This window comes from Pipistrellus hanaki (genome assembly GCF_964339955.1).
Source record: "Pipistrellus hanaki genome assembly, chromosome: 7".
Lineage (NCBI taxonomy): Eukaryota > Metazoa > Chordata > Mammalia > Chiroptera > Vespertilionidae > Pipistrellus > Pipistrellus hanaki.
This window is the reverse complement of record NC_140509.1, coordinates 34,490,080-34,515,685: the sequence shown is the minus strand read 5'-3', so window position 1 is coordinate 34,515,685 and position 25,606 is coordinate 34,490,080. Positions and strand designations below refer to the sequence as shown.

The 25,606-nt window shown below is 39.5% G+C and overlaps 1 protein-coding gene across 1 annotated transcript in view; it reads right to left on the bottom strand.

The window, feature by feature from the left end:
• The window catches only part of MEI4 (meiotic double-stranded break formation protein 4), a gene marked incomplete at both ends in the record, with an annotated part of 146,344 nt that overhangs the window by 105,121 nt on the left and 15,617 nt on the right, over window positions 1-25,606 (bottom strand). The window contains one exon of the mRNA XM_084891318.1: window positions 11,179-11,424. Within this exon, the coding sequence (XP_084747444.1) occupies window positions 11,179-11,424 (246 nt within the window). The remainder of the gene's footprint in view (window positions 1-11,178; window positions 11,425-25,606) is intronic.

Below are 25,606 nucleotides of genomic sequence, written 5' to 3'. Positions count from 1 at the left end.
ATGCTTAAAATATGTCCTCAGCAACCCTTTCCCCCTTCAGTAACACCTCCTATTCCTTTGTTGGTTCTTTCTTCATTCATTTATGCATGTTCATTCTTAAATTAATCACTGAACAACTCCTGGGTGCTAGACCCTGATGATGACCACTCATCAGAGTAGAAAAATGTTTTATATTGAGCATGGTGCTTGAGGCATTATCCTTTTCCTCATTCAAACATGCTGTCATATTGAATATTACAATCACATCATGTCTATTTACAATTTCCAAGATGTCTTCTGGTAAACATACAGGTTCATAATATTTATGCCATAAAACCTGAGTGTCTACTAATCTCCAATAAATATAGGAAATTTTAGTTAGTTGGAGGGAAAAGAATTTACCACAGAACTACCTAAAAGCTCATATACTAAGTAATTTTAATAGCTGAGAATTCTTGATAAAGTCAACAGAAAATCAGAATCCATGAATTATGATCGTGTTGCAACAATAGTTTTAGTGTAATTTTAACTAAAGCACTATTAGTTGTGTGTATATATGTTAAGTACTTTCTCAATTAAAGACTTGCTTATAAACCATGCAATAGATAATGTCTCTACATAAATTAATATAGGGTTTCTCAAAAATATAACTAAGTATTATCAATAAGATTTCATAGCCACCTAATATGGGAAATCACCTGCAACATGTAAATGAAAGGAAGGAGTGATACTGCCTTCTTTCTAAAGAGGCATTTTCACTTATCATGGGCTGCTCAATAACTCAAGGATCCTGAATAGTATAGTAAGTAGAGCAATAACATAAAAATATGCATTTGAAAAGCATGCCACAAATTAATCACTAAGCTATATACTATAACAAACAAATTAAACTGACACAAGAGCCCTGGCCCGTGTGACTCAGTTGGTTGGAGCATTGTCCCATACATTAAGAGGTAGCAGGTTTGATTCCTGGTCTGGGCATATACCCAGGTTGCGGGTTCAAACCCCAGTTGGGGCACATATGGGAGGCAACTGATATCTCTCTCTCTCTCTCTCTCTCTCTCTCTCTCTCTTTCTATCTCTCTCTCTCTCTTTCTCTCTCTCTTCCTCTCTAAAGTCAATAAAAATATTATTAAAAGTAACTGAAAAAAGAGCAAAAATGCAAGTATTCCCTAATTTTTAAAATGAGAATACATCAGATATTTCTTTGGAGCCTGGAAAAAACTGTCTACTACTATTATTTATCCTTACAAAATGAAAAAAGTATGATGTAAAAAAATGCCAACTTTCATTTTATAGTTGTTAACTATTCACACAAAGAAGCTTGAGATCCACCAAAGACCAAAGTCCAAACCAGCTGTGCCGCCAGCACATCCAAACATGCACACAGACAACTGCACAGCCCTCCCCACAGCTGCCCACACACCCACCCTCCCTTCCCACAGTGTCATCCATGATCCCAAATTTCACACTGAAGTCAATTATTGTAGACTAAATCTATAGTCAGATGTATCCCCACAAAAGGGCCAATTATTGTTTTCTACATTCCAATAAATAACTACAGTGTACTAAATATTCTGATAGATTAATCCAATAAAATAGGGGATTAAAACTAAGTGGGATTAGTAATGAAAGCTGTTAATAAAGATGTTTGAGTTGAACATCCTATATAATAAAAGGCTAATATGAAAATCAAACTGCGGAACGACTGGTCGCTATGATGCATACTGATCACCAGGGGGCAGACACTCAATGCAGGAGCTGGCCCCTGGTGGTCAGTGCACTTCCACAGGGGGAGCACGGCTCAGCCAGAAGCCCTGAGCCAGGATCACAACTGGCAAATGCAGCAGTGGAGGTGTGAGCCTCTTCCACCTCCATAGCAATGTTAAAGATGTCTGACTGGCAGCTTAGGCCTGCTCCCGAGAGTGGGGTGGTGTGGGGAGGGGAGAAGGGTAGGCCTAAGCTGTAAATTGGATCAACCCCCAACCCCATCCCGGGCTCTCAGACTTGTGAGAGGGTGCAGGCCGAGCTGAGGGACTCTCCCCCACCCCCCAGAGTGCACAATTTTCATGCACTGGGCCTCAAGTAAAAAATAAAAGTCTACCTCTAACCAATGTTCCTCAATCATAGCTGTATTTTAGAATAACCTAGGGATTATGAAAAAATACCGATGCTTCCACCCAACCTCCTAAGATTCTGACACAATTGGTCTGGGGTGCAATTTAGGCATCAGGATTTTTAACAGCTTTTCAGTGATTCTGGGAAGCATCAAGGCCACTGCCAGGAGCTTAGTCTGTGTCTACCAACACTGCAGAGGCAAAGCCTTTCAGAAAGTGGCTTAAACATAGAAATACACTTAATTTCAAGTTGCAAATTTGATTAATGGTACTTCTCTTTTTCACACAGGTACAAAAGATTCACATATAGCCACATTTTCTGTTAAAAAGCAAATGAGCAGCTAAGTTTGTCATCACTGTGCTCACCTCCGCAGACGTCTGTGCGTGGACAAGGCACTTATTTAAGGGGAGTTTCAGAGGGACCAGAAAAGAACAGATCACCGAGGCCCGTGCTTCTCTGGGCCCAGCTCCTCAGGCATCAGAGAGCTGTGCAGCCACACAAAGCAGCCCACCAGCATGGACTTGTCCTACTTTGGATTGACTGCTGCTCGGAAATTACAGATATGATGAGACATCTTGCAGCTCACAGGATAAAAAATAATCAGATGAGGATAAATACTTTACAAAATACACAGGTAGAAATAACTTGAGTTATTAAAGGCACAATTATTAGCAAAATTAGGTATTAAAATATGCAAACTGCCATCTTATTTGTTATGAAAGGGTCAAAGAATAAGGTCATTCTATCAAAAATATTATTTTACCAGAAAGAATGAACAAATTATATTAAATCCCAGGGGGGGAAGGTATCTGTTGTAAGAATAACAATGGAAGGAGGAAAAGATGCCAAAATTCTGCAATAGTACATAGGATAGGAAGCATTTTTTTAAAGTGTTACCAGTTACTTTTTCAGCAAGTGGCTATATTAAACTGATGTAAAATGTATGTATTACATAATGGTACATTTTACGAAGACAATCCCTCTTGAGCTCGTGAAAGTTATTTACACTATAAATATTTACAAGCCTAATCGGAGATGGTAATTTGAATATCAAGCTGAGAAACATCTTTGAAGAACTACCCGGTGTAAGATCACACTGAACCAAGCACTGAGGGAGGGCACAAAAGCAGCCCTGTCTGTTCTTCATGTGACTTATTAATTAAAAGAGTAATGAGGAATTTTTAGAGCTAGAATTTTGAAAGCTAAGAACCAGCATTCTCTGGAAACTATCTTTTTCTTGTTCATTTCAAAGCACAAAACTTGGCAGACATAGTCTAAATGTATTAGAGACACATGGGCAATATTTATCTCTGACTCTAAAAGAAATGTGAGAAACCCAAAACAAGAAAAGTTATCATATACTTACCATACAGTAACTGATGTGTAAACAACGGGCTTGCTGGGTGGCTGAGAGCAGCTCACCACCTGTGTCTCCTGCACAGAACATGTGTCCCACAGTGGAAGCACTCTCTGATGTGTTTCACTGCCTCACTAGCTCTAAGATTTAAATTTTAAAATCCTCATGTTTCCAAAACAGGAGATTCAACTGACAAGGCCACCATTTACCTGCAGTGTAAGAAAAGTATAATGGCTGTCTTTGTAATGAGTGCTATCTCACAAGCCACAGAAGAACCCATATGGGTCCCACACATTGGCTCTCCCTCCAGAGGTTCACTCCCCAGCACTGCACCACTGTTACTGATAAATGTGCCTGGTCTCTATATTCCATTTAGGAGTTCATTCAAATTCATTTTACATCAGGTTAGATAGCTTAGCTCTCAGTACAACCCAGAATATAATGCAAGTATGTGTGTTCACAGATCCAAGTGCATGATAAAAAACTTCACGAGTAAATGTGTTTTGTATTATTGTCTATAACATGCTAGCATTAATTTATAGCAGTATATTTAGTTTTTAGTTATGTTACTCCATAAGGATTGGTATAATAGCATGGTTTAATCAGAATGTAAGATGTTTTGTGGGGTTTTTTTTGTATGTTTGTTTTTACTGATTTCTGGTATACAGCATACTGCATTTCCTATCCAAAAATTTCCTTACAAGATGTCGTTTAAATTACTTGAGATCAATATAACAAAAAGGATGGTTTCCCTGCAAAACAAAACAAAAAAGGGTGGGGGGCTGTCTCATATAACTGCACAGACATATTCTGAATCCCTAACATGGGACACATGGCTGCTTATTAGGAAGGGAAGAGGAAGTAAGGATGGAGGGAAGGAGAGAGAAACCAGAGATACACAGAAAGTAAAGTCAAACCCACCAAGGGGGTTACCCAGGCATTCAAAATACATACTTTCCTGGAACCCAGCAAGGCAAGGAAGACAGCTGTGCCATGCACTGATACTCAGAGCCTGGTACAGGGAAGAGATTGGGAGGACTGATGATTCCCACTGGAACACTGTATACTGCAGGATGTGCACCTGCCCTCACCTAGGCCCAGCCTCTGAAGCTCCTATATTCCTTTGGGCCCAGCACCTACTCCACTGCTTGTCTGGCCCTTCTTACACTCTATCTCCACCACTCCTTACCAGAGTCAGTTCTTGTTATAATAACCACGATGGTTACATTTCTAAATTACTGCCTTGTCACTATTAAAGCCTTTTGAAAATATTCTGAGTCTTTTAACTTTAATTTCTTTGTATATTGATAATCTCTAATTTCAAAAGAATAATTCACATCCTATCTAATAAAAGAGTAATATTCAAATTGACTGTCACTCCAACACACAAGATAGCTGCCCCCATGTGGTCAAAGATGGTTGCCTTCATGGGGACACAAGAAGGCCACCACAAGATGGCCAGCAAAAGATGGCAGTTAGAAGGGACCAGGCATTGCAAGACAGGGCAGTTGGGTGCGACAGGCCTGCAGGGAAGGGCAGTTAAGGGTGACCTGGACAGCAGAAGAGAGCAATTATGGGCATCAAGCCTGCAGGGGAGGGCAGTTGGGGGAGGGACTAGGACAACAGGGGAGGAAAGTTGGGAGGAACCAGGCCAACAGGGGAGAGCAGTTAGGGGCAACCAGGTTGGCAGGAGAGGGCAGTTAGGGGTGACCAGGCCAGCAAATGAGGGCAGTTAGGGGCAATCGGGCTGGCAGGAGAGCAGTTAGGTGTCGATCAGGTGGCAGGGGAGTGGTTAGGAGGTGATCAGGCTGGCAGGCAGAAGCAGGTAGGGGCAATCAGGCAGGCAGGCAGGCAGGCAGGCAGGCAGGTGAGCAGTTGGGAGCCAGCAGTCCTGGATTGTGAGAGAGGTCCCAAATTGGAGAAGTTGCAGGTTGGGCTGAGGAAAACCCCCCTACCCCCATGCATGAATTTCATGCACCAGGCCTCTAGTTTTATATAATGAATAAAACATACCTAATGTATAATTACCTATGTAATTTAAATTATTCTAGAGCCTTTCCTTTTTTTATTTAGTTTCAATTACAGTTGACATTCAATATTATTTTGTACTAGAGGCCCAGTGCACGAAATTTGTCCCTCAGCCCAGCCTGCACCCCTCCAATCTGGGACCCTTCTCATAATCCAGGACTCCTGGGTCCCAACTACTTGCCTGCCTACCTTCCTGATTGCCTCTAACCGCTTCTGCCTGCCAGCCTGATCACCCCCTAACTACCTCCCTGCCAGCCTAATTGATGCTTAACTGCTACCCTGCCAGCTTGTTTGCCCCTAACTTCCCTCCCCTGCAGGCCTGGTCACCCTTAACTTTCCTCCCCTGCAGACCTGGTCCCCCGCAACTGCCCTTTCCTGCAAGCCCGGTCGCCCCCAACTTCCCTCCTCTGCCAGCCTGGTCCCTCCCCTGCTGGCCTAATTGCCCACAACTGCCCTCCCTTGCAGGTTTGGTCCCTCCCAACTGCCTTCCCCGCTGGCCATCTTGTGGCGGCCATATTGTGTCCACTTGGAGACAGCCAAGTTGTGTGTTGGAGTGATGGTCAATTTGCATATTATTCTTTTATTAGCTAAGATAAAGGCCTGTTACATGGGTGGGGGACAGCTGGATTGCCCTGAAGGGTGTCCTGGATGAGGATAGAGGTTCCCTTGGAGCATGGGGGCCGCCTGGGCGATGGGCCTGTAGTGGTTTGCAGGCGGGGCCACACACCCCGGTGACCCAAGTGGAGGCCCTGGTATCTGGGATTTATCTTCTATAATTGAAATTTGTAGCCTTGAGCAGAGCCAAACCTCCTGCTTGCTCTGTGGCCATGGCCATTTTTGTTGGGAATTGTTTATCTTCTATAATTGAAACTTTGTTGTCTTGAGTGAAGGCCTAGGCCGGCCAGGGTGTGCAGAAAGCTTGGCTTCCTCTATTACCAGGGAAACCCAAGCCTCCTGCTCACTCTGTGGCCACAGACATCTAGGCTGGGTTGATTTGCATACTCACTCCTGATTGGCTTGTGGGTGTGGCTTGTGGGTATAGTGGAGGTATGGTCAATTTGCATATTACTCTTTTATTAGATAGAATTAGTTTCGCACAGTGGTTAGATAATCATATACTTTACAAAGATATCTCCCCAATATTTCAAGCATACCTGGCACTATACATAATTATTACAATGTTACTGACTATACTCCCTATACTGTACTTTACATCCCATGACCATTTTGTAACTCCCAATTTGTATTTTTTAATCACTCCACCTTTTTCTTTTCTTTCTTTATTTTTTCATTTCATCTTTTTCACCCACTGCCTTTTCCCTATGGCAACCATCAGTCTATTCTATGCATAGAAATAAGCCTTTTCTATTTTATTTGGGAGCCTTTCATTAGAACCAATATTAAATTAAGGACACATTCTCGGATGTTTATGTACATTATGCATGAATGTTTTAAATCAACTGCAATTTTAAGTAAATGTCTATTACTATATTTGACAATTTATATTAGAAGACCTATGTGAAAACTAAGAAAGAAATGCTTATGCATTCATTTTCCATGCTCTTGTAGCATCTGTAAAATTGTGAGTGCTCCAACATATAAATGCTGAGCTGTTAAGGCACTATTTGCCATGTCTTCCCAGTACATGACCTGGGACAAGGTGAGAACAAAGAGATGGGGCAGAGGCTGAGTGGCCTGGACCAGAAAAGTAACCATCAGGAGAGAAAGACAAGGTTCATGCTGGGTCTGATGAGGTGCACATGGGCAGCTGCTAAATCCAGCCACTGTTCTGACCTTTGGTCAACACCAGTGTAGCTAGAATCTTTTCTTAAATCTAAACTCACATAAGCCAAGAAGCTGGGTCTAGGGAAGGCAAAGAACTCAATCTTCAGGACATAAGGCACTCAAAGGGGACTGCTAGAAGGGTAGGGACACACCCAAAGCTATTTGGTTGGAAGGGTTGTTTCACAATTCATCCTAAACTAATTGTACTGCTCTGCACACAACCTCCACACAATCTCTGTATTCAATGAGTTTTACAAATAAAGCAATGACTTAATTTAATTTGAATTTCTCGCACTTTCTCTTTACTCTAGCCAGTTACTCCTCCAGTAGCCTATCTATCATTTCTAAAGACACACTGAGTACATAACATTGTAAGGGGAAAAGCACATACCTGACACTTCATCCATCTACTTCCCTCCTGTGAATGCCAAATTGCTATACAAGTGTAATAGCAAACTCCAGATTCCCCTTGCCTGCCTCCCCCACCCCTCTCTCTCTCACACACACACACACACACACACACAAACTCACACACACACAAACACGCATGCACACACACATTCACTCAACAAGGCACTGCTCCTGACACCCTGAACCTTCAATCCCTAGTCAACACTGAAGAATAGTCACTAACATCTCCCTGGCCTATCTCTTCGCTCTGGGTCTCACACACCCACCTACTCAGTCCTAGATGAAACGGTTGCCAACATCACAAAGCCATCTTTAAGAAACTGTAATAGATTAAAGAACGTAATTTTTCTCTTTAATTTTATCCACTGTAGATCAAGAATATTCTTGGGAGAAAAATTAGTGTTGCTCTAATTTATTCGTGCCCCCTCTTCTCCCCCTACCTCCCTGCTCTATAAATTAGGATGTGCTCAGATACAAGGAAGGGAATACATGGATAACAATGGCTTAAACCATTGTTGACCTTACTAAAAATCCGTTATAAAGTAAACCTAGAGTTGCTTTGACCTCTCGGCAATGTTGAGAAGGACCCACGTTCTTCTTATCCTATTTCACCATCCTTAGCATGTTGGCATTAATCTATAATAAAATAAAATAAAAGCCTAATATGCTAATTAGACTGGACAGCCAAATGACCTCTATCTAGACATTATTCCAGAGGTCCTTCTGATGAAGTTGCTGTGGCAGGGGCCAAGGCAGAGGCAGTTAGGGGTGAATAGGCAGAGTGGTTAGGAGTGATCAAGCAGGCAGATGAGCAGTTAGGGGTGATCAGGTAGGCAGGTAGGCAGAGGGGTTAGGGGCAATCAGGCAAGCAGTTAGGGGCAATCAGGCAGCTAGGCCAGTGGTTAGGGGTGATCAGGCATGCAGGCATAGGGGTTAGGGGTGATCAGGCAGGCAGGTGAGCAGTTAGGGGCATCAGTCAGACAGGCAGGCAGAGAGGTTAGGGGTGATCAGGCAGGTGGTTGGAGTGATGAGCCAGGCAAGCAGAGTGGTTAGGGGTGATTAGGCAGGCAGGCAAGCAGTTAGGAGCCAGTGGTCCCAGATTGAGAGAGGGTACAGGCTGGGCTGAGGGACAATTTTGTTCACTGAGCCTCTAGTTTTCAATATTGCCTCCAGTTTCAAAATGGCCACCACAGTTCCAGGCATCATGTCTTTATGTGGCAGTGTCTCATATAGGAAAAAGGGTGACTGAGGATAATATATATATATATATATATATATATATATATATATATATATATATATATATATTAATCGCTCTCTTTCAGGAACCTCAGTCTTTTTAAGCAAAGAAACAAATATTTATCAAAAGCTCATAAAACTGCCCTGGCTGTTTTGGGCTCAGTTAGTTGGGCATTATCCCGTGCACCTACAAGGTTGCTGGTTCAATTCCCAGTTAGAGCTCCTGTCCAAGTTGTGGGCTTATTCCCAAGTAGGGGACTTGCATGAGGCAGTTGATCAAAGTTTCTGTCTCCCTGTCTCTCTCTCTTTCTCTTTCTCCCTCTCCCTTCCTCTCTCTGAAATCAATAAAATAAAATAATTAAAATTAAGAAATAAGCTCATAAGACTGCTTTTTACCTTTCAATGGCTGCTGCCTAACCTTAGAACAATATTGGCAAAATAAGTCGAAGGTGTTCATGGGTTAACTCACTGGGCATGAGAAAGAAAATGGTGAGTTCTTTAGTAAGGAGGAAAAAAGCGAGATATACTAGTAGACAACTTACCATGTCTGCCATGCATCACCACAAGGGTTCTGAGGAATGTCACTGGATATCTGGGCTTCTTTTCTCTCTCTTTTTTTTTTTTAAATAATGAGCATTTACTTTCTTTCTTTTTTTTTTTTTTTTAAATATATTTTATTGATTTTTTACAGAGAGGAAGGGAGAGAGATAGAGAGCTAGAAACGTCGATGAGAGAGAAACATTATCCAGCTGCCTCTTGCACACCCCCTACTGGGGATGTGCCTGCAATCAACGTACATGCCCCTGACCGGAATCGAACCTGGGACCTTTCAGTCCGCAGACCGACGCTCTACCACTGAGCCAAACCGGTTTCGGCATACCTGGGCTTCCTTGATCTTTCCTCCCTCCCTTTCTCTCTCCCTCACTTTCTCCCTCCTTTCCTTCTTTCTTCCCACTACTAAGGGGCATTTAAATAAAATAAAAATGTGGCATAATTCTCACCAAGTTCTATTTATCCCTTCTATGTATAGTTTAGTCCCTTAATAAATAATATTTTATATATATATATCTTTAAGAAGCTGTAGAAAAAGAAATTAAATAACCGAGTTCCTAAAATACTTTAAAAATTATATTATACTTCTTTATTTGTTTACTTGGACATTTCAGCTCTGCTTTATTTCATTCTCGGTTTCTCAGTTGCTTTGATGGGTAGTTGATACTGTAAATTAAGTTCCTCAGCTCCTCTTCCTATCAAGTATTTGTTTCAACATTTATTGAAGGCTTGCTGTCTAAACACTCCAGAAGAGTTGCATATGTAAAGCAACCCTAAAAGTTCCAGAAAGAAATATTAATAATATAAATACATCTATAACATCATTTTGATTTTTAGCTACAGAGTTTTCTTACAGCAAGGTATGTCAATACATCTTGAAGTAACATCTGTGTTCCTCCTTACTTTCCTATCAATCTACTTTACCCCCTTAAGGTTTTTTTCTTTCCCCTTTACGAGTAACTATTTATCTGAATCAATCCATTTATTCCTTATTTTTCAAGTTTAACCTGACAGATGGAGAGATAGATCACTTCCAGACATCTACAGTAAAATGCTTTACCTGTAATTCCTGCTGAGTAAACTGATTTTAATTAGATGATATTTAAAAATTTCTCTCACAGGCGTTGTAAATAAAAGTTTTCAGTGTAAGAACAAGTTATCACTCGGGCTCTCACTGTTAGGGACACTCTTATTCCAAACAAAAAATACATGTCACTATGTCAGGGTTATAAATAGACCACAGCAGTTTTGATATCACGGATGTTTATGACAGTCACACTTTAAGATTACTGAAAAATTTCATATATGTGCATTGTGTCAATCATAACTTTACAGAGAAAACTGAGAAAAGTGATTGTTTGGCATTCACTGGGTACCATTCCTAGAAAGACTCTAGAAAGACTACAATGTGTCTATAAATCACATAACACTATTTATTAACATCTGGATATTAGGATAGTGACCTTTCCCAACAATCCCCCAAAGTAAAGTTAGAGAGTCCCTATCACCAGTAGCAATCATGTGTGCACTACACTTGCGTACTCCTAATGTGACAGTCACGTTCTTTTCAGTGGTTCCTTTTCCTCTGCCGACCCCTGCTGTCTAAACACTCCAGAAGAATTTTGTGCACCAGGCCTCTAGTTTCTAAATAATTGTGAAACTAAAATAAAACAGATGGCTATATTAATAAAAGGTAATTTCATACTCACCACTCTTAAACAATCCAGAACAAATCTTGCTCAGAAGAAGTTTTTGGCGCAACTGCAGAACTTCAGCTTCCAAGCTTTCAACTTTAGCTCTCCACTCTGACTCCTGCCCAGACACTACCCTCGCAAGGTGCTCTGTGTATTCTCTGCTGCTCTTGTCTGCTGGTTTTGAGCGGATAATTGCCAAGGCCAGAGCTAGCTTTGCAGTTCTCAGATACCATACTTGATGATCCGTACTGGCTTCTGTCCCTATGGGGCAACAAGAAAAAAAGTTATAGAAGTGCCTTTTAACTTTTGCACTGCATTTTATTCGCTCAAAATTGATTTTACAGAGTAACACTAATTAGTAAGTTTATGATACCAGTTGACACCAAGTAACAAAAAAAATTTCTCAGGAACTGAAAGCATTATGAAAAATATGCAGAAGAAAAAATCTATTCACATGCATATTAAGTTTATTAATATTAAAAACAATAGGCTAAGACAATTTGACAAATTCTTGGGATGGAAAACACATACATTAATTCACTTAGTGATATCTAACAAATGGCATACATCAGAATCTCAGATCACACACACACAGATGTGATCCCATCTCCCCAAATTCTAATTCAGTAAATCAGGATAGAACTGATACTTTTTTGGAAACTTTTCTTATTTTTCAATTACAGTTGACAAACAATATTATAATAGTTCCAGGTGTATAACATAATGATTAGACATTTATATAACTTACAAAATGATCACCCAGATGAGTCTAGTACTTGTCTAATGCCATGCATAGCTATTATAATATTGACTAGAGGCCCAGTGCATGAAATCATGCACAGGTAGGGTCCAGCCGCCTGGCCCCAATTGGGGCAGATTGGGGCTGGGCCTGTCAGGAGGAGGAGATGGCAGGAGGTTGGCCGCCCAGCCCCACCTGATTGGTTTTGGGAGGGCTGATCATGGATGGAGCTGGCTAGGAAGAGGGGCCTTGGGCCCATCAGGGAAGTAGGGGCTAACTGTGGGTAGGGCCAGCCATGGGGGAGGGCTGAGGGTGGTGGGCCAACTGGCCCTACCCTCAAATGGGGTGGGGGGGGCAATGGAGGGCCAGCAGCCTGAGGGAGAAAATCATGGGTGGCTGGCTGGCAGGCCCAGTTCCTGATCAGAGTAGGAGGGCTGATCTGGGGTGGACCTGGAGGGGGGAGGGGCTGCAGGAGGTTGGCTGGCCCTGCCCCCTATTAGGGTAAGGGGGCAATCAGGGGTGTGTCCAGATGATGGAAGGGGCTGCGAGCCAATCAGTGTGGTGGGAGCCCATCGGGGGGCAAGGCTGGCCAGGAGGAGGGGCTGCAGGAGGTTGCCCATGGGCCTCACCCCCAAATGGGGGTGGGAGAGGCTGATCAGGGGCAGGGCCAGCTGGGGGAGGGGCAGTGGGAGGTTGGACAGCTGGCCCTACTCCCTGATTGGGATGGTTTGCTGGCTGCAGTGGGCTTCATAGTGACAGGACGTTCCAGTTGCCACAGTGTTCCAGTCACTGGCTTTTTATATATGTAGATGATGTTATCTATGCTATACTTTGTAACCCTATGACTGTTTTCATAACTGGCAACTGTACATCTTAATCCCTTCCCCTTTTTCACCCATCCCCTGAGCTTCCCTGCCATCTGGAAGCCATCAAAATGTTCTCTGAATCTATGATTTTGTTTCTATCTTCTTTGTTCATTTATTTTATTTTTTTGATTCAACATATCAGTGAAATCATATGGTATTTGTCTTTCTCTGTCTGGCAAATTTCACTTAGCAGAATACCTTCTAGGTCCATCCATGTAGTCGCAAATGTCAAGATTTTTTTTATTTTTTTTTGTCTACTATTCCATTGTATATATGTACTATCTCTTCTTTGTCCACTCGTTTATCGAAAGACACTTAGGTTGCTTCTCTACCTTGGCTATTGTAAGTAATGCTGTAATGAACATAGGGGAGCATATGTCTTTTTAAATTAGTATTTTGGAAATCTTCAAGTAAATACCCAGAATTACTAAGACATATGATAGTTCCAGTTTTATAGTATTTTTGAGCATCTTCCATACTGTTTACCATAATGGCTGCAATCCCACCAACAGTGCACAAGTGTTCCCTTTTCTCCACATCCTCACCAACAGCTGTTATTTGTTTTTGTTTAGTTATTGATGATAGCAATTCTGGCAGGTGTGAGGTAATATTTCATTGTGGTTTAAATTTGCATTTCCCTGATGATTAGTAATGTTGAGCATCTATTGGCCATCTGTATGTCCTCGTTGGAGAAATGTCTATTCAGGTCTTCTGCTATTTTTTAATTTATTGTGTTTTTTTTATGTTAAGTAGTAAGAGTTCCTCATATATTTTGGATATTAACTCCTTATTGAATGTATCATTTCCAAATGTCTTCTTCCACTCAACAGGTTGTCTTTTCGTTGCTAATGGTTTCTTCATTGTGAAAAACTCTTTAATTTGATACAGTCCCATTTTGTATGTTTCCCTTGCCTGAGGAAACACATTCAAAAATAGATTTATTACTGATAGATGTTAAAATTTTTACCACCTATGTATTATTCTAGGAGTTTTATGGTTTCAGGTCTTACATTTACATATTTAGTCCATTTTTAGTTTTTTCTTGTATAGGGTGTAAGAAAATGATCCACTTTCATTCTTTGGCATGCATATGTTCAGTTTTCTCAACACCATTTATTAAAAAGCCTGTCTTTATCCCATTATATAGTTTTGCCTCCTTTTCATAGATTAATTGACCATGTAGGTGTGGGTTTATTTCTGGGTTCTCTATTCTGTTCCATTGAACTTTTTTTTTCTTTTTTTTTTAAATTACATTTTTATTGATTTTCTACAGAGAGGAAGGGAGATAGTTAAAAACATGGATAAGAGAGAAACATCAATCAGCTGCCTCCTGCACGCCCCCTACTAGGGATGTGCCAGCAACCAAGGTACGTGCCCTTGACTAGAATCGAACCTGGGACCTTTCAGTCCGCAGGCTGACACTCTATCCACTGAGCCAAATCAGTTTCAGCTCCATTGAATTTTATGTATGTTTTTATACTAGTACTATGCTGTTTTGATTATTATTATAATCTTGTAGTATACTTCAATATCAGGTAGAGTGATACCTCCAACTTTAGTATTCTTTCTCAATACCGCTTTAGATATTCAGGGTCTTTGTGGTTCCTATCCTCCATGTGCCATTAGCAAGGTAAAGATAATTCTGTTTCTCCTAAAATGTTGTGGGAGAAATGAGCTTCCAAAACATAGTATCTGTTTTATTTAGGAAAGATCAGTAGTAACTTTCAGAAAACCTTTTTTTTTTTAATTATCTTTCTCTTTTGTTTTCCTTTCTTAAATAATTAAATTTATTGGTGTTACATTGATTAATAAGATTATATAGGTTTCAAATATATATTTCTATAATATATGATCTGCATACTGTACTGTGGGCCCACCACACAAAGTCGAATCTTCTGTTACTACATATTTTAAAACTTAAAATATTCAATTTATACTCAAATAATTATAGTAAATAATTAAAATTAACATTTAATGTTTCTGTAAGATATTTAGTGTCCTTGAATTCTTAATAGCTGAAAATTTAAAATTAACAGTCTTTTTAAAATAGTCTTCTTTCAAAAGTGCTGTCTTCTTCTTTGCATTGGAGAACAGGGCTTTGAAAAATCTAGTCACATTCCTTAGGACCTCTGGGTTCCCCTCAAAACAATTTATAATAATAATAGTGTAATATGCTAATTAGACCTGACATCCTTTAGGATGAAGCCAGGCTGCCAGGGAAGCCCGGGTCCTGGGTGCCTGCTGGCAGCTGGAGGGAAGCCTGGGTTCCGGGTGCCAGAAGGAAGCCAGTGCTGGCAGCCAGGGGAAGGAAGGCCTATTCTTGCATGAATTTCATGCATGGGGCCTCTTATGTGTACATAAATATCTACTCTGCAAACAGTATTTTGACAATATTTATCTGTCCAATTTCTCCTATCCTCACTTTTCTCTAATATAATTTGCCATCCACTATATAAACTGTCAATACTACTTTGAATTATAATCCTAAACTCTAAAATTAGTTCATCTCCAAGATCACTGATGAAAATTCTGTATGAGAGCCCCAGGTCACTCCTATACAGGACTGGTAGAAGTTTAAATAAGATGACCATTGAGGAGAATATTTCCTTAATATGTATCAAACACCTTCAAGTATTTATCCCCTTTGGTCCAAAATAGGTTCTAACACTTTAACTTAACATTTTATCTTAAAGAAATGATCAGATCTATGAACAAAACTTAATGCTCACAGATAATCTTATAGGATTATTTATAATTACCAAAAAAAATCCCACCAAAACCTAGAACACAACTTGACACCAGTTTGAACATCTAACAATAGATACATTCATTAAATTATGACCTATTATACAATTCAATTGAAAATGTTTTTGAAAATATTTCAAAGTATGTGAACATATTTTCCACATGATGTTAAGTGCAGAGTAAAACGTAAGCGTAAATGCAGTAAAATTGAACATTTGAGAGAAAATATCTACAGAGATTGGAATATTAATAGATTTAGAAATAATTGGGAAGGAGGAATGGAGAGAAAGAACAGAAAGAGGGAAGGGGGAAGGAGAAAGGAAAACTTGAGTGATTTACCAAAATACAAATGATACATTGATTATGAGTTGTTGAAGTAGAATTTTATTTTCTTGTTTATACTTTTCTATAGTTTCCAAGTTTTTCACAATGAACCTCATAAACATATAAGACATAAAAATGTCTTAATGCTAATCCTATAGAAATATCCTCTATTCTACTTTTCAAAGTAGAAATTATAGGAAAAAATTAAGATAGGTTTTTAATAAAGCCCCAAACTTTATACCAATCATTTTATGGTTATGATAAGAAGCGCCAGCCTGTGGTGCTCATGTCCTGAATTCTAAGACGTCTTTAACTATAAAACACATCAGTCCAACAGCAGCTTGGGAGAGGGAGATAAAATAATAGTACATTAAACATATTCAAAACTTTAACCTATCAACAAAGGACTTTCAAAATTGAGCAAACACAATCATTAAAATGAGAATTTTGTTTCCCAAATTCTCTAATCTCCCTGATCAGCTTTCCCCAAAGTCTACTAAGTTTGTGAAGTTCAGACCTTTTCATGTCTACAAGTAGAGTTATGCACAAAACTTTATTCCCATAGATAATCTTTAGAACTAATAATTACCAAAAAATCATTCAGATGTGTTTGGTGTTTCTTCAACTATTTCAAAGCACACAATATGTTCTGAAGGTGGGACACAAAAGCTTTCCAATATTACCAAGCAGCAAACTACTCGCCGCCACATCCCTGAAGCAGGAGCACTAACTGGCTTGTAATAAGAACTCTACTAAATTCCTGAATGAGTAAATAAATGAATGAATATATCAATGAAGGTCAGGCAGTCACAGCTGCTTGGCCAGCTCTTAATCCTGGCTCTCATCAGTAAATCTTTGTGGATTACATTCTAGGGAGAATGGCCCTGGAGGGGGGATGGATTAGGAGGGGAATTTAATTAGTTAATCTATAGGTGCCATGTCTTTCACTTTGTGATGTGTCCTTTTCTTGTCTACTTCCAGTGAATATACTTCCTCTAAACTTATGCCTTTCTACAGTATAACTTTAAACTTTCATCAGAACAATTTCTGAGTAAAGAAAATATATGAAATCTAGTTCATACAGAGATTTATTAAGTAAATTATAAGGGAGAAAGCCAGATTTTATTTCATTGTGAACACTGCAATAAATACAGTAATTGCCTTCTCATCAAAGCAAGAAACTGAAGAAGACTGACTGAACATTATTTAAGTCACTGAGATAATAAATATATAAGGACAAGAGTCTGAGTATATGAAGAAGTCCTCATATACCAAGATGATTGAATGTGCATTTATCAAATGTTGGTCTGGGGCACAGAAAGCTCTCCTAGTGCCAGAAAAGTAAGCTATTGTAAGACTTTTTAGAGAATTACTTTCAGTAAACATACAGAATCTAATATACAATTTTTGGATTAGTTCCAGTTGACAAACCCCCAATTATTGGTGTAGCTTCAATACACACTGTATTGTGAAGTGCTCAGCAGATTAACATCATGTGAAATTTTAAATTAAAAAATCAGGAGTTAGTCAAGATTTGAAGACTCTCCACTTGAATTACTAAGGGGGCCTTTAAAAGCCTTATCAGCAAAGAAAATCTGTGCATGATGAGACTAGTAAGGATAAAAGGATGCTTGTTTTATTTTATTTTTTTCTGTTTCATTTTCATCAAAATAGGCCAATTAACTATCATTTCCCTCTTTTTGAAAGAGTTAACTAATCACAGATTTTAAATATCTATAGTCTCTTATCACGGCTTTTTTTTAAAAGTATATATATTTTATTGATTTCAGAGAGGAAGGGAGAGGAAGAGAATCATTGATTGGCTGCTTCCTGCAGGCCCCCTACTCGATGGGGATGGAGCCTGCATCCCAGGCATATGCCCTGATTAGAATCTAACCGTGATCTCCTGGTTCATAAATCAATACAAAACTACTGAGCCACACCAGCGGGCAACACTGCTTTATTTTTACACAAACTTGTACCCCTTACCTTTTGATTCCTAAATATTTCTTTTTTTGGCATACGAAAGGTTTTCTCTGGATTCTGGCAAGTAACTAGTGCAGAATTTCACACAGGAAAACACATCAAACACATTTTATAAATCAGCAAAAAAGAACACTGATTCAGAAATACAAACTCAAAACAGCACAAGCAGCAATCATTCTCCACTAAGTATTTCATACACTGAGGTGGACATAATCCTCATCACCAAAACAAGTATATTCTTTAGGGCACACAAAAATAGCTGATAGTCAACCCAACTTAAAGCTATACCCTCTACAAATCTGAAATCTTTATGAGGCTACACTTTGGAAATGGAAAAAGTTAAAATGAAGAATATTATAGAATAAAGCCAGAAACCTAAGAAACACCCAGAAGAGGCAACAGAGAGAGGGTCAGCCAGCCCCAGCATAGAGAAACAGCTGGCTTCTGGGAACCAGCAAGCCAGAGCCGAGCTTCAAGAAAAACAAAAGAGTGAAGAGGGGAGTAGGCAAGGCACAAAGCCCTCTGGAAAAGGTACATGACCCTATCATAAGAAGTCCCATTTTGTGAATGACACATTGGAAAATAAGGTGTGTTTTGCAGTGACTATTATATAATGTCATCTTGGACTTCATTTTTGTGTACACTTAAGATATGAACTCAAGAAAGCACAAGCAGCCCATAGAAACATTTTCTTTAAGGCTCATTTTTAAGTCTTAAAAAATGCTCTAATTCTCATCCGTCCCAAGGAGAGCACCACAGCAACTGACAATGCTTCATAGCTTTTCATAGGGCTTCATTTTATAAGTAAATCTAGTATTTCTTTTACTTTCTACTTAAATTTGTACTTAAAAAATAGAGTTCTAATTTTTCTAGCCTATTAAAAGAGAGGAATTGTTTCATAAATATTGAGCACTTTGATTCTAGACATTCTCTAGCACATGATGTCCTTTGCATGTTTATCCCTTTAAACTCAACTCCTCAACTTGCTCCAACCACCACCACCACCCCCCGCCCCCCCCCCCCCCACACACACACACACTATTGCCTTTGTTGTAAGTCAGTCATCACTCAGGGCTGGTCCTTATGCTTTCTTTCCATTACAACTATCTGTTCCCACCTGTGCCTGCCTAGAATGTCAACTTAGTTCTATGATTGCATATCCTCCAAAGTCAGACAGTGACAGACTCCCCTACTTTCACAGCACTTAAGTTGCATCCTATATCAATACAAAGCTCCTTTCTACCAAGAACATGTTAATTTACAGGATCCAAGCTACCTATCCCTGTCCCACTTGGTAACACTACAAACCCTAACCAACTAAGGAATACTAGAAGAAGCTGCAAGCCAGTAAACACACACACACACACACACACACACACACACACACAACAGTATTGTACCCTCTTGGGCAACAACAACAACAAAAAAACCAGCATAAAGTAGATATCCCTGGGTACCAGGTGAGGGCATCCAAATCAGGAATTAGTCCTTAGCTATCCTTCCACTATTAGAACCAAAACTTCCCTCCTCCCATGTGACAGGATCCATTTAAGTAAAAAATGATGGCAATCCCTATGGCCTAACAGCTATCTACTTTTCCCAGGCACTATACCAAACTTTCCAATTCTTCATTGTTCTACCCATGAGAATGTGCTTCCCTCCTTAAAATTTTGATCTGACCAACCTGAAATTACCAACCCAAATTCATCATAGCCAGCAACTGGCCTCCTGATGACACCATGGCCAGGCCTGAACCTTGGTGCCCAGTGAAGTATAGGCAGAACAGCAGCTGCGTAGGCATATTTTTTTTTTTTTAAGTAACACCATTTGTATTAAGAATTTCTAGAACTTTTTTTTTTAAATCATGCTATCTTGTGACCATGAAAGAGGTCTTTTTTTTTTTTTTTTAAATATCATCAATCTATTTCACCTTATAAATAGAATACTTAAACAATAGGAATAAGTCCTAGCTACATCAGTGGTTCAGTTTTACTCCAGGGTAATCAATTAAAGTCATTTGTTTAAAAGCATAGGAATTTCTAAAAGTAGCTCATGCCCTAAAAGAAATTCAGATCTTTAACTTAAGGTTTCTGAGTCTAAATCTATTTGTCCTTTCAATAACTATAAGAAATTTATAAAATTTGGTTTTACCCTATTACAAATTTTACTGAACTATTAAATGAAAATTGACTGAGAAAATAAAGAAACATTATTAACTTACCCATATATTTGATAATTTATCTCAAAAAAATTTAAATCTAAATTGTCTACCTAAGTTATTTGACTTGCATATAAAGGGCTAAGTTGAAAATATTTAGGTTAAGGTAATTATCTATTTTTAGACAAACATGGGTTGAAAATAAAATATAAACACTAAACATAAGAAATCTGGGGTGGCTTTATTAATAGCAAACAAAAGAAACCTCATGACAAGAAAATATTACCAAGAGATATAGAGGAACATTTCATAATGATAAAAAGGTCAATTATTCAGTAAGATTAAAAAATCCTTAATGTGTATGCATATAATAGCAATTATAGAATTTCCAAAAATATGAAGCAAAAACTGAAAGAACTGTGGACAAAAAGGGGCCACATGCTAACCTGACTAGCTCAGGGAAGGCCTGCATGGTGACTTTGCAAATTCAAGAGACCTAAAGTAACCACAAAGGATGGTCTGAAATTAAAACTTTTAAAACTGGTCGAAACTGGTTTGGCTCAGTGGTAGAGCGTCAGTCTGTGGACTGAAAGGTCCCAGGTTCAATTCTGGTCAGGGACATGTATATTGGTTGTGGGCACATAGGGGGTGTGCAAGAGGCAGCTGGTCAGTGTTTCTCTCTCATCGATGTTTCTAGCTCTCTCTCTCTCCCTTCCTCTCTGTAAAAAAATCAATAAAAATATATATTTTAAAATAAATAAATAAATAAATAAAACTTTTAAAACTGAAAAGCAGTTTATGGTGGGTATTCATGTCCTAGACCAGTGTCTTGCTTGACAAAGATCAATCTTTACTTTGACTGAGCCTGTCTAATGACTTTTTGCATCTATGATACCATATCCTTGGAATGTCAAAGTAATTTTCTTTTTTCTGGACCCCTCAAAGCACAGGCACAGGTCTGTGGAGACCACAGATCTCCTAATTGTTACAGAGTTCATTGTTGACTGTGAACTATCCTGTACCCATCTAAGTAAAAGAAGTATCTATCATTTTACTTTTTATCCAATCCAAGAGTTTTCCCCTTTACTTTCTCCTGCCTCTCTAATCTATGACTAATGGATTTCATATAACGCACTTACATCTCTTTTTTTATTGTAATGCATAAAACAAGGTGCAAAACTGCCATTCTCCTGAGCACTATCTCAAGCCATTGAAATTCTGCTTTTGGGCATTTGTCAACAGCTTGGCTCAAATAAACTCACAAAAGTTCTGCACAGACATTAATGTTTCTTATGTTGACAGAACGTGATGAAGAGGTAGACAAACCCATAATCATATGTAAAGATTTTAACATACTTCTTTAAATAAATGATAGAATAAATAGACCTGGAATAATAATGATCTATACTAATAATAGAGGAATATGCAAATTATCTGGGATGCTGTCACATCAGGACCATTCAGCAGGGTGGGTGGGGTGTGGGGCCCCAGGGCTGGACTCTGAGTCTTGCATGATTTCATCCCGCCCAGGCAGACTCCCCTGTGGCCCCGCAGCCAAATCCCAAGGTGGACCCAGGGTTTACTAAACTTTACTGCAGCTGCTCCCCACACTCCCACCCCCTGCACCAGGACTGCACTTTCCTTCTGACAGGTGGGCAGCTGGAAAGAGCCAATTGGGGTGAAGGTGGCAGGGAGCCATGGAGGGGCGGAGCAGCTGGAGCCAAGTTCCTGGGGATCTGAGGAGAGCGCCTGACAGGAGCCTGGACTGCAAAGAAGGAAGAGGATGTGGCCACAGAGAGCTCTTCCAATCCCCCTGCACAGACACCCTACCCCAAACCCCGCACCCCTGGGGGGACAGGGAGGCTGACCAGATGGGGAGAAGACCCAGCCTCAGGGGTAGCCACAGCCTTCATCTCCAACCCCCAATCTCTTCCCCAATCTCTACCTCCACCATGGGCACCCACAACAATACCGTAGTATGCTGGCAATGATGGGTAAGTGCCCCTGAGGCACCCAGGTCCCGAGACCCGCCACTGCCAGTAAATTTAGAACTATGTCCATATTTTCACAGTCAACTCATTTTCGACAAAGGCATCATGGAAATTAGAAAAATAAAGTCTTTTTAACAAATAGTGCTAAAACAATTAGTTAAATATATGAGGAAAAAATGAACTCTGTCATCTATTCTAATCTTACCCCAAAATTACAGTTAGCTAAATCACAGACCTAAAACCTAAATGTAAAAACAGGATGAAATAAGGTATAGGAAAGATTATTCATCAAAGTCAAAAAAAGTACTAAACATTAGAGAAAAACTGATAAATTAGACCATGAAGGTTCAGTCTGCTAAATTACATAATTAAAACACTAATAAAAAGGAAAACAATGAACTGGAAGGAAATGGTCACTCTCTAAATCTGACAAAGGACTTGGATACAACTACGTAAAGCACTTTTACAAATCATTTAAAAAAGACAAACACAACTACACACACACACACACACACACACACATATATATATATATATATATATATATATATGATAAAAGCAGCTTTAAAAAGTCAGTAACTATATAGGGGTGGGCAAAAGTAGGTTTATAATTGTGAGTATGTGTATTCTTGTGCTATTATTTATTGATTGTCTTTATTATTATTATAATTAATCTAATTTGCCTGCCCCTGTATAAAAAGGTATTCAACATTATTAGTTATTAGAGAAACACATTAAAATCACAGTGATACACCACTTTACACCCAAAAGAGCTAAAATTAAGAAAGATGTGAATGTAACTGCGACTCTCACACATCGGTGGAACTGTAAAATGACAACCATTTTTGGAAAAGGTTTCACAGTTTCTCATATGTGAACAAATATAGCCTAGGAAATCCACTCATTTATTTACCCAAGAAATATAAAAATATATGTCACGAGAAGGCTTTCTGGTGGCTGTTCTCCTTCCAATAAGGTTGAAAAAGCAGACCTTAATGTCCCACTTCCACAAAAACTGGCAGCAGTGCGTTAGCGTGGTTTAACCAGCAAGGCCAGCAAGCCAAATTCAAAGCACACAGCACTGCCCTGTACCTTGTATTGGGACCCATCCAGCCCCATAGTGAGATGTCCCAGGAAGAGGGACCACACCAAAGTGAAACCCAGCAGGGGCTTCAGCCTGGAGGAGTGAAGGGTGGCTGGCATCCACAAACATATGCCGGGACCACTGGGATCTTGATGCGTTGGAGGAGGGGGAAAAGTCCAAGAAGTCCCTGTAGGCCAACAGGCAATGGCTGAAGGAGTAGCTCTACAAGCTCATCTCTTCCCCGGGAAGCCTGGCCTCCTAGAAGGGAGACAGTCCTGAAGAACTCAGGTTGGTCACCCAGATGACAGGACCAGTCATGCCCATACCGGATGTCTACAAGAAGGAGAAAGCCAGGGTCATCACAGAGGAGAAGAACTTCAGCCTTCTGACAATCTTCACATGGACCTGCCACTGCCGGGCTCTTTGACATCCAGGCAAAAAGAAAAAGAAAAAAAAAGAAAAACACCAAAGAAGCTGCAGAACAGGATGTTGAAAAAATATAGTGCTGTTGCCAACTTGTGATTTAAAAAAAGACTTGTATAAGAATTTTCATAGCAACTGTAATCAAAATGATCCCGAACTAGAAATAACCCATGTGTTTTTCAATAACAGGATGAATAAACAAATTTCAGTATTTCCATACAATGACATACTACTCAACAAAAAGGAATGAACTACTAATGCATTCAACACCATGAATGAATCACAAAACATTATATCAAGTGAATAATAAATACACAAAAGTGTGCATACTCCAAGTTTCCATTTAAGTGACATTGTAGAACAAACTAATCACTGGTTAGAATAATTTTCATCTAGGAGATGGGGAGAGGAAAAAAGAGTGAAGGGCTGAGATACACTGGTATGTTAATTTAGTCAGGGCCATCAATGGTACATTTAATATTTTCCATTTCATTGTATGTAAATTTTACCTCAATAAAATAGAGGGTTTCTAGAAAAGATGGAGTTTAACCCATAGACACAGACAGTGGGTAGTGAAGGCTTGGGTGGCGGGGGGAAGGAGGGAGAGGGCAATGGAGGGAAAAAGGGACATGTAATACTTTCAACAATAAAGATTCTTTCTTTAAAGGGCCAGATTTATAATTCACCTTATACAACTAAAAGCAAAATATAAAATGTAAAACAAACTGTTTTCAAACATTGGACAGAAAGCAGTGCAGGACTATAATTCCCTAGAGAAGGGACAAAAATAAGCTAAGTATCACACTGCACAGACTTATTGCCTGAAGGCAGTTTCCAGGCCATAGCAAGGAGATGGACCACAATAAAGACGGACTATCTCAGTGGACTAAGAAGACTGAGACTGGGGCTCTGGATGACTAGCTCAGTTGGTTAGAACCGTGGTTGGCAAAGCGCGGCTCACGAGCCACATGTGGCTCTTTGGCCCTTTGAGTGTGGCCCTTCCACAAAATACCACGGCCTGGGTGAGTCTATTTTGAAGTGGCATTAAAAAAAAAAAGAAGTTTAAGTTTTAAAAATTTGGCTCTCAAAAGCAATTTCAATTGTTGTACTGTTGATATTTGGCTCTGTTGACTAATGAGTTTGATGACCACTGGGTTGGAGCAGTGTCTAATATACCAAGATTGTGGGTTCAGTCCCAGGTCAGGGCACATACAAGAATCAACCAAAGAATGTATAAATAAGTGGAGCAACAAATTGATGTTTCACTGTCTGTCACTTCCTCTCTGTAAATAAATAAAGTCCTAATGGTCGTTCCGCTGTTCAGCCTAATTAGCATATTAACTCTTTTTATTATATATGATGACTTTTTTGTATGTCTTAAAAAATCATAGTATGTATTTATCTTAAATATTGTTTTCTGTTGGAATGACTGAATGATCTTCAACACAAGAGCTCGATGGTAAGATCTGAATAAAGAATTCATATAATTAATAAAATTAGTCGAGCCCAACCCAACTGCTAAAGGAAGAAAGCATTTGCTGTGGGTGACACCATGAAATGTGGAAAGTTATCTTTTTAAAGCACTGCTCTCTCTTAGAGCAGGACACTATCTTTCAGTTCTTCCAAAACACTGTTCTGAACTCTTTCTTCCATGTCTATACAGAAGACACTGTGAATAAGCTAATATTATCTACTTCCACATTTTAGAAGAGACACGCAACACAAAGTATATACATATTTGAACTACATTTTTAAAGTGTCTAAAGTCCCCTTTGGGGGCAAACAAGGCTAGAATCCTATGAGGGTGCTGTTCATGGAATTCTTATTAGAACCTGAACACTGAAGGATACAATGTGGTTGTAGCAAAAAACGTAATCAACCCTTAAGGCATATACCAAGTCTACCTCTTTCAGGGTCTTCCTCAACTATTTCAGACCCTTGTGATTTTCCCAACAAATGGCGGAATACTCATCTCCTGACCACTAATCCACTAATTCTGGCTCTTAATAACGATCTGTTTTTGTCTTTCCTTTCTGTTAGGATTAACTTCCTTGGAGATCAAAGGCTATAAAGGTCAGAGATTATGTCGTCTTCCCCTTCTTCACTCCTCCACTAATACCCACAAAT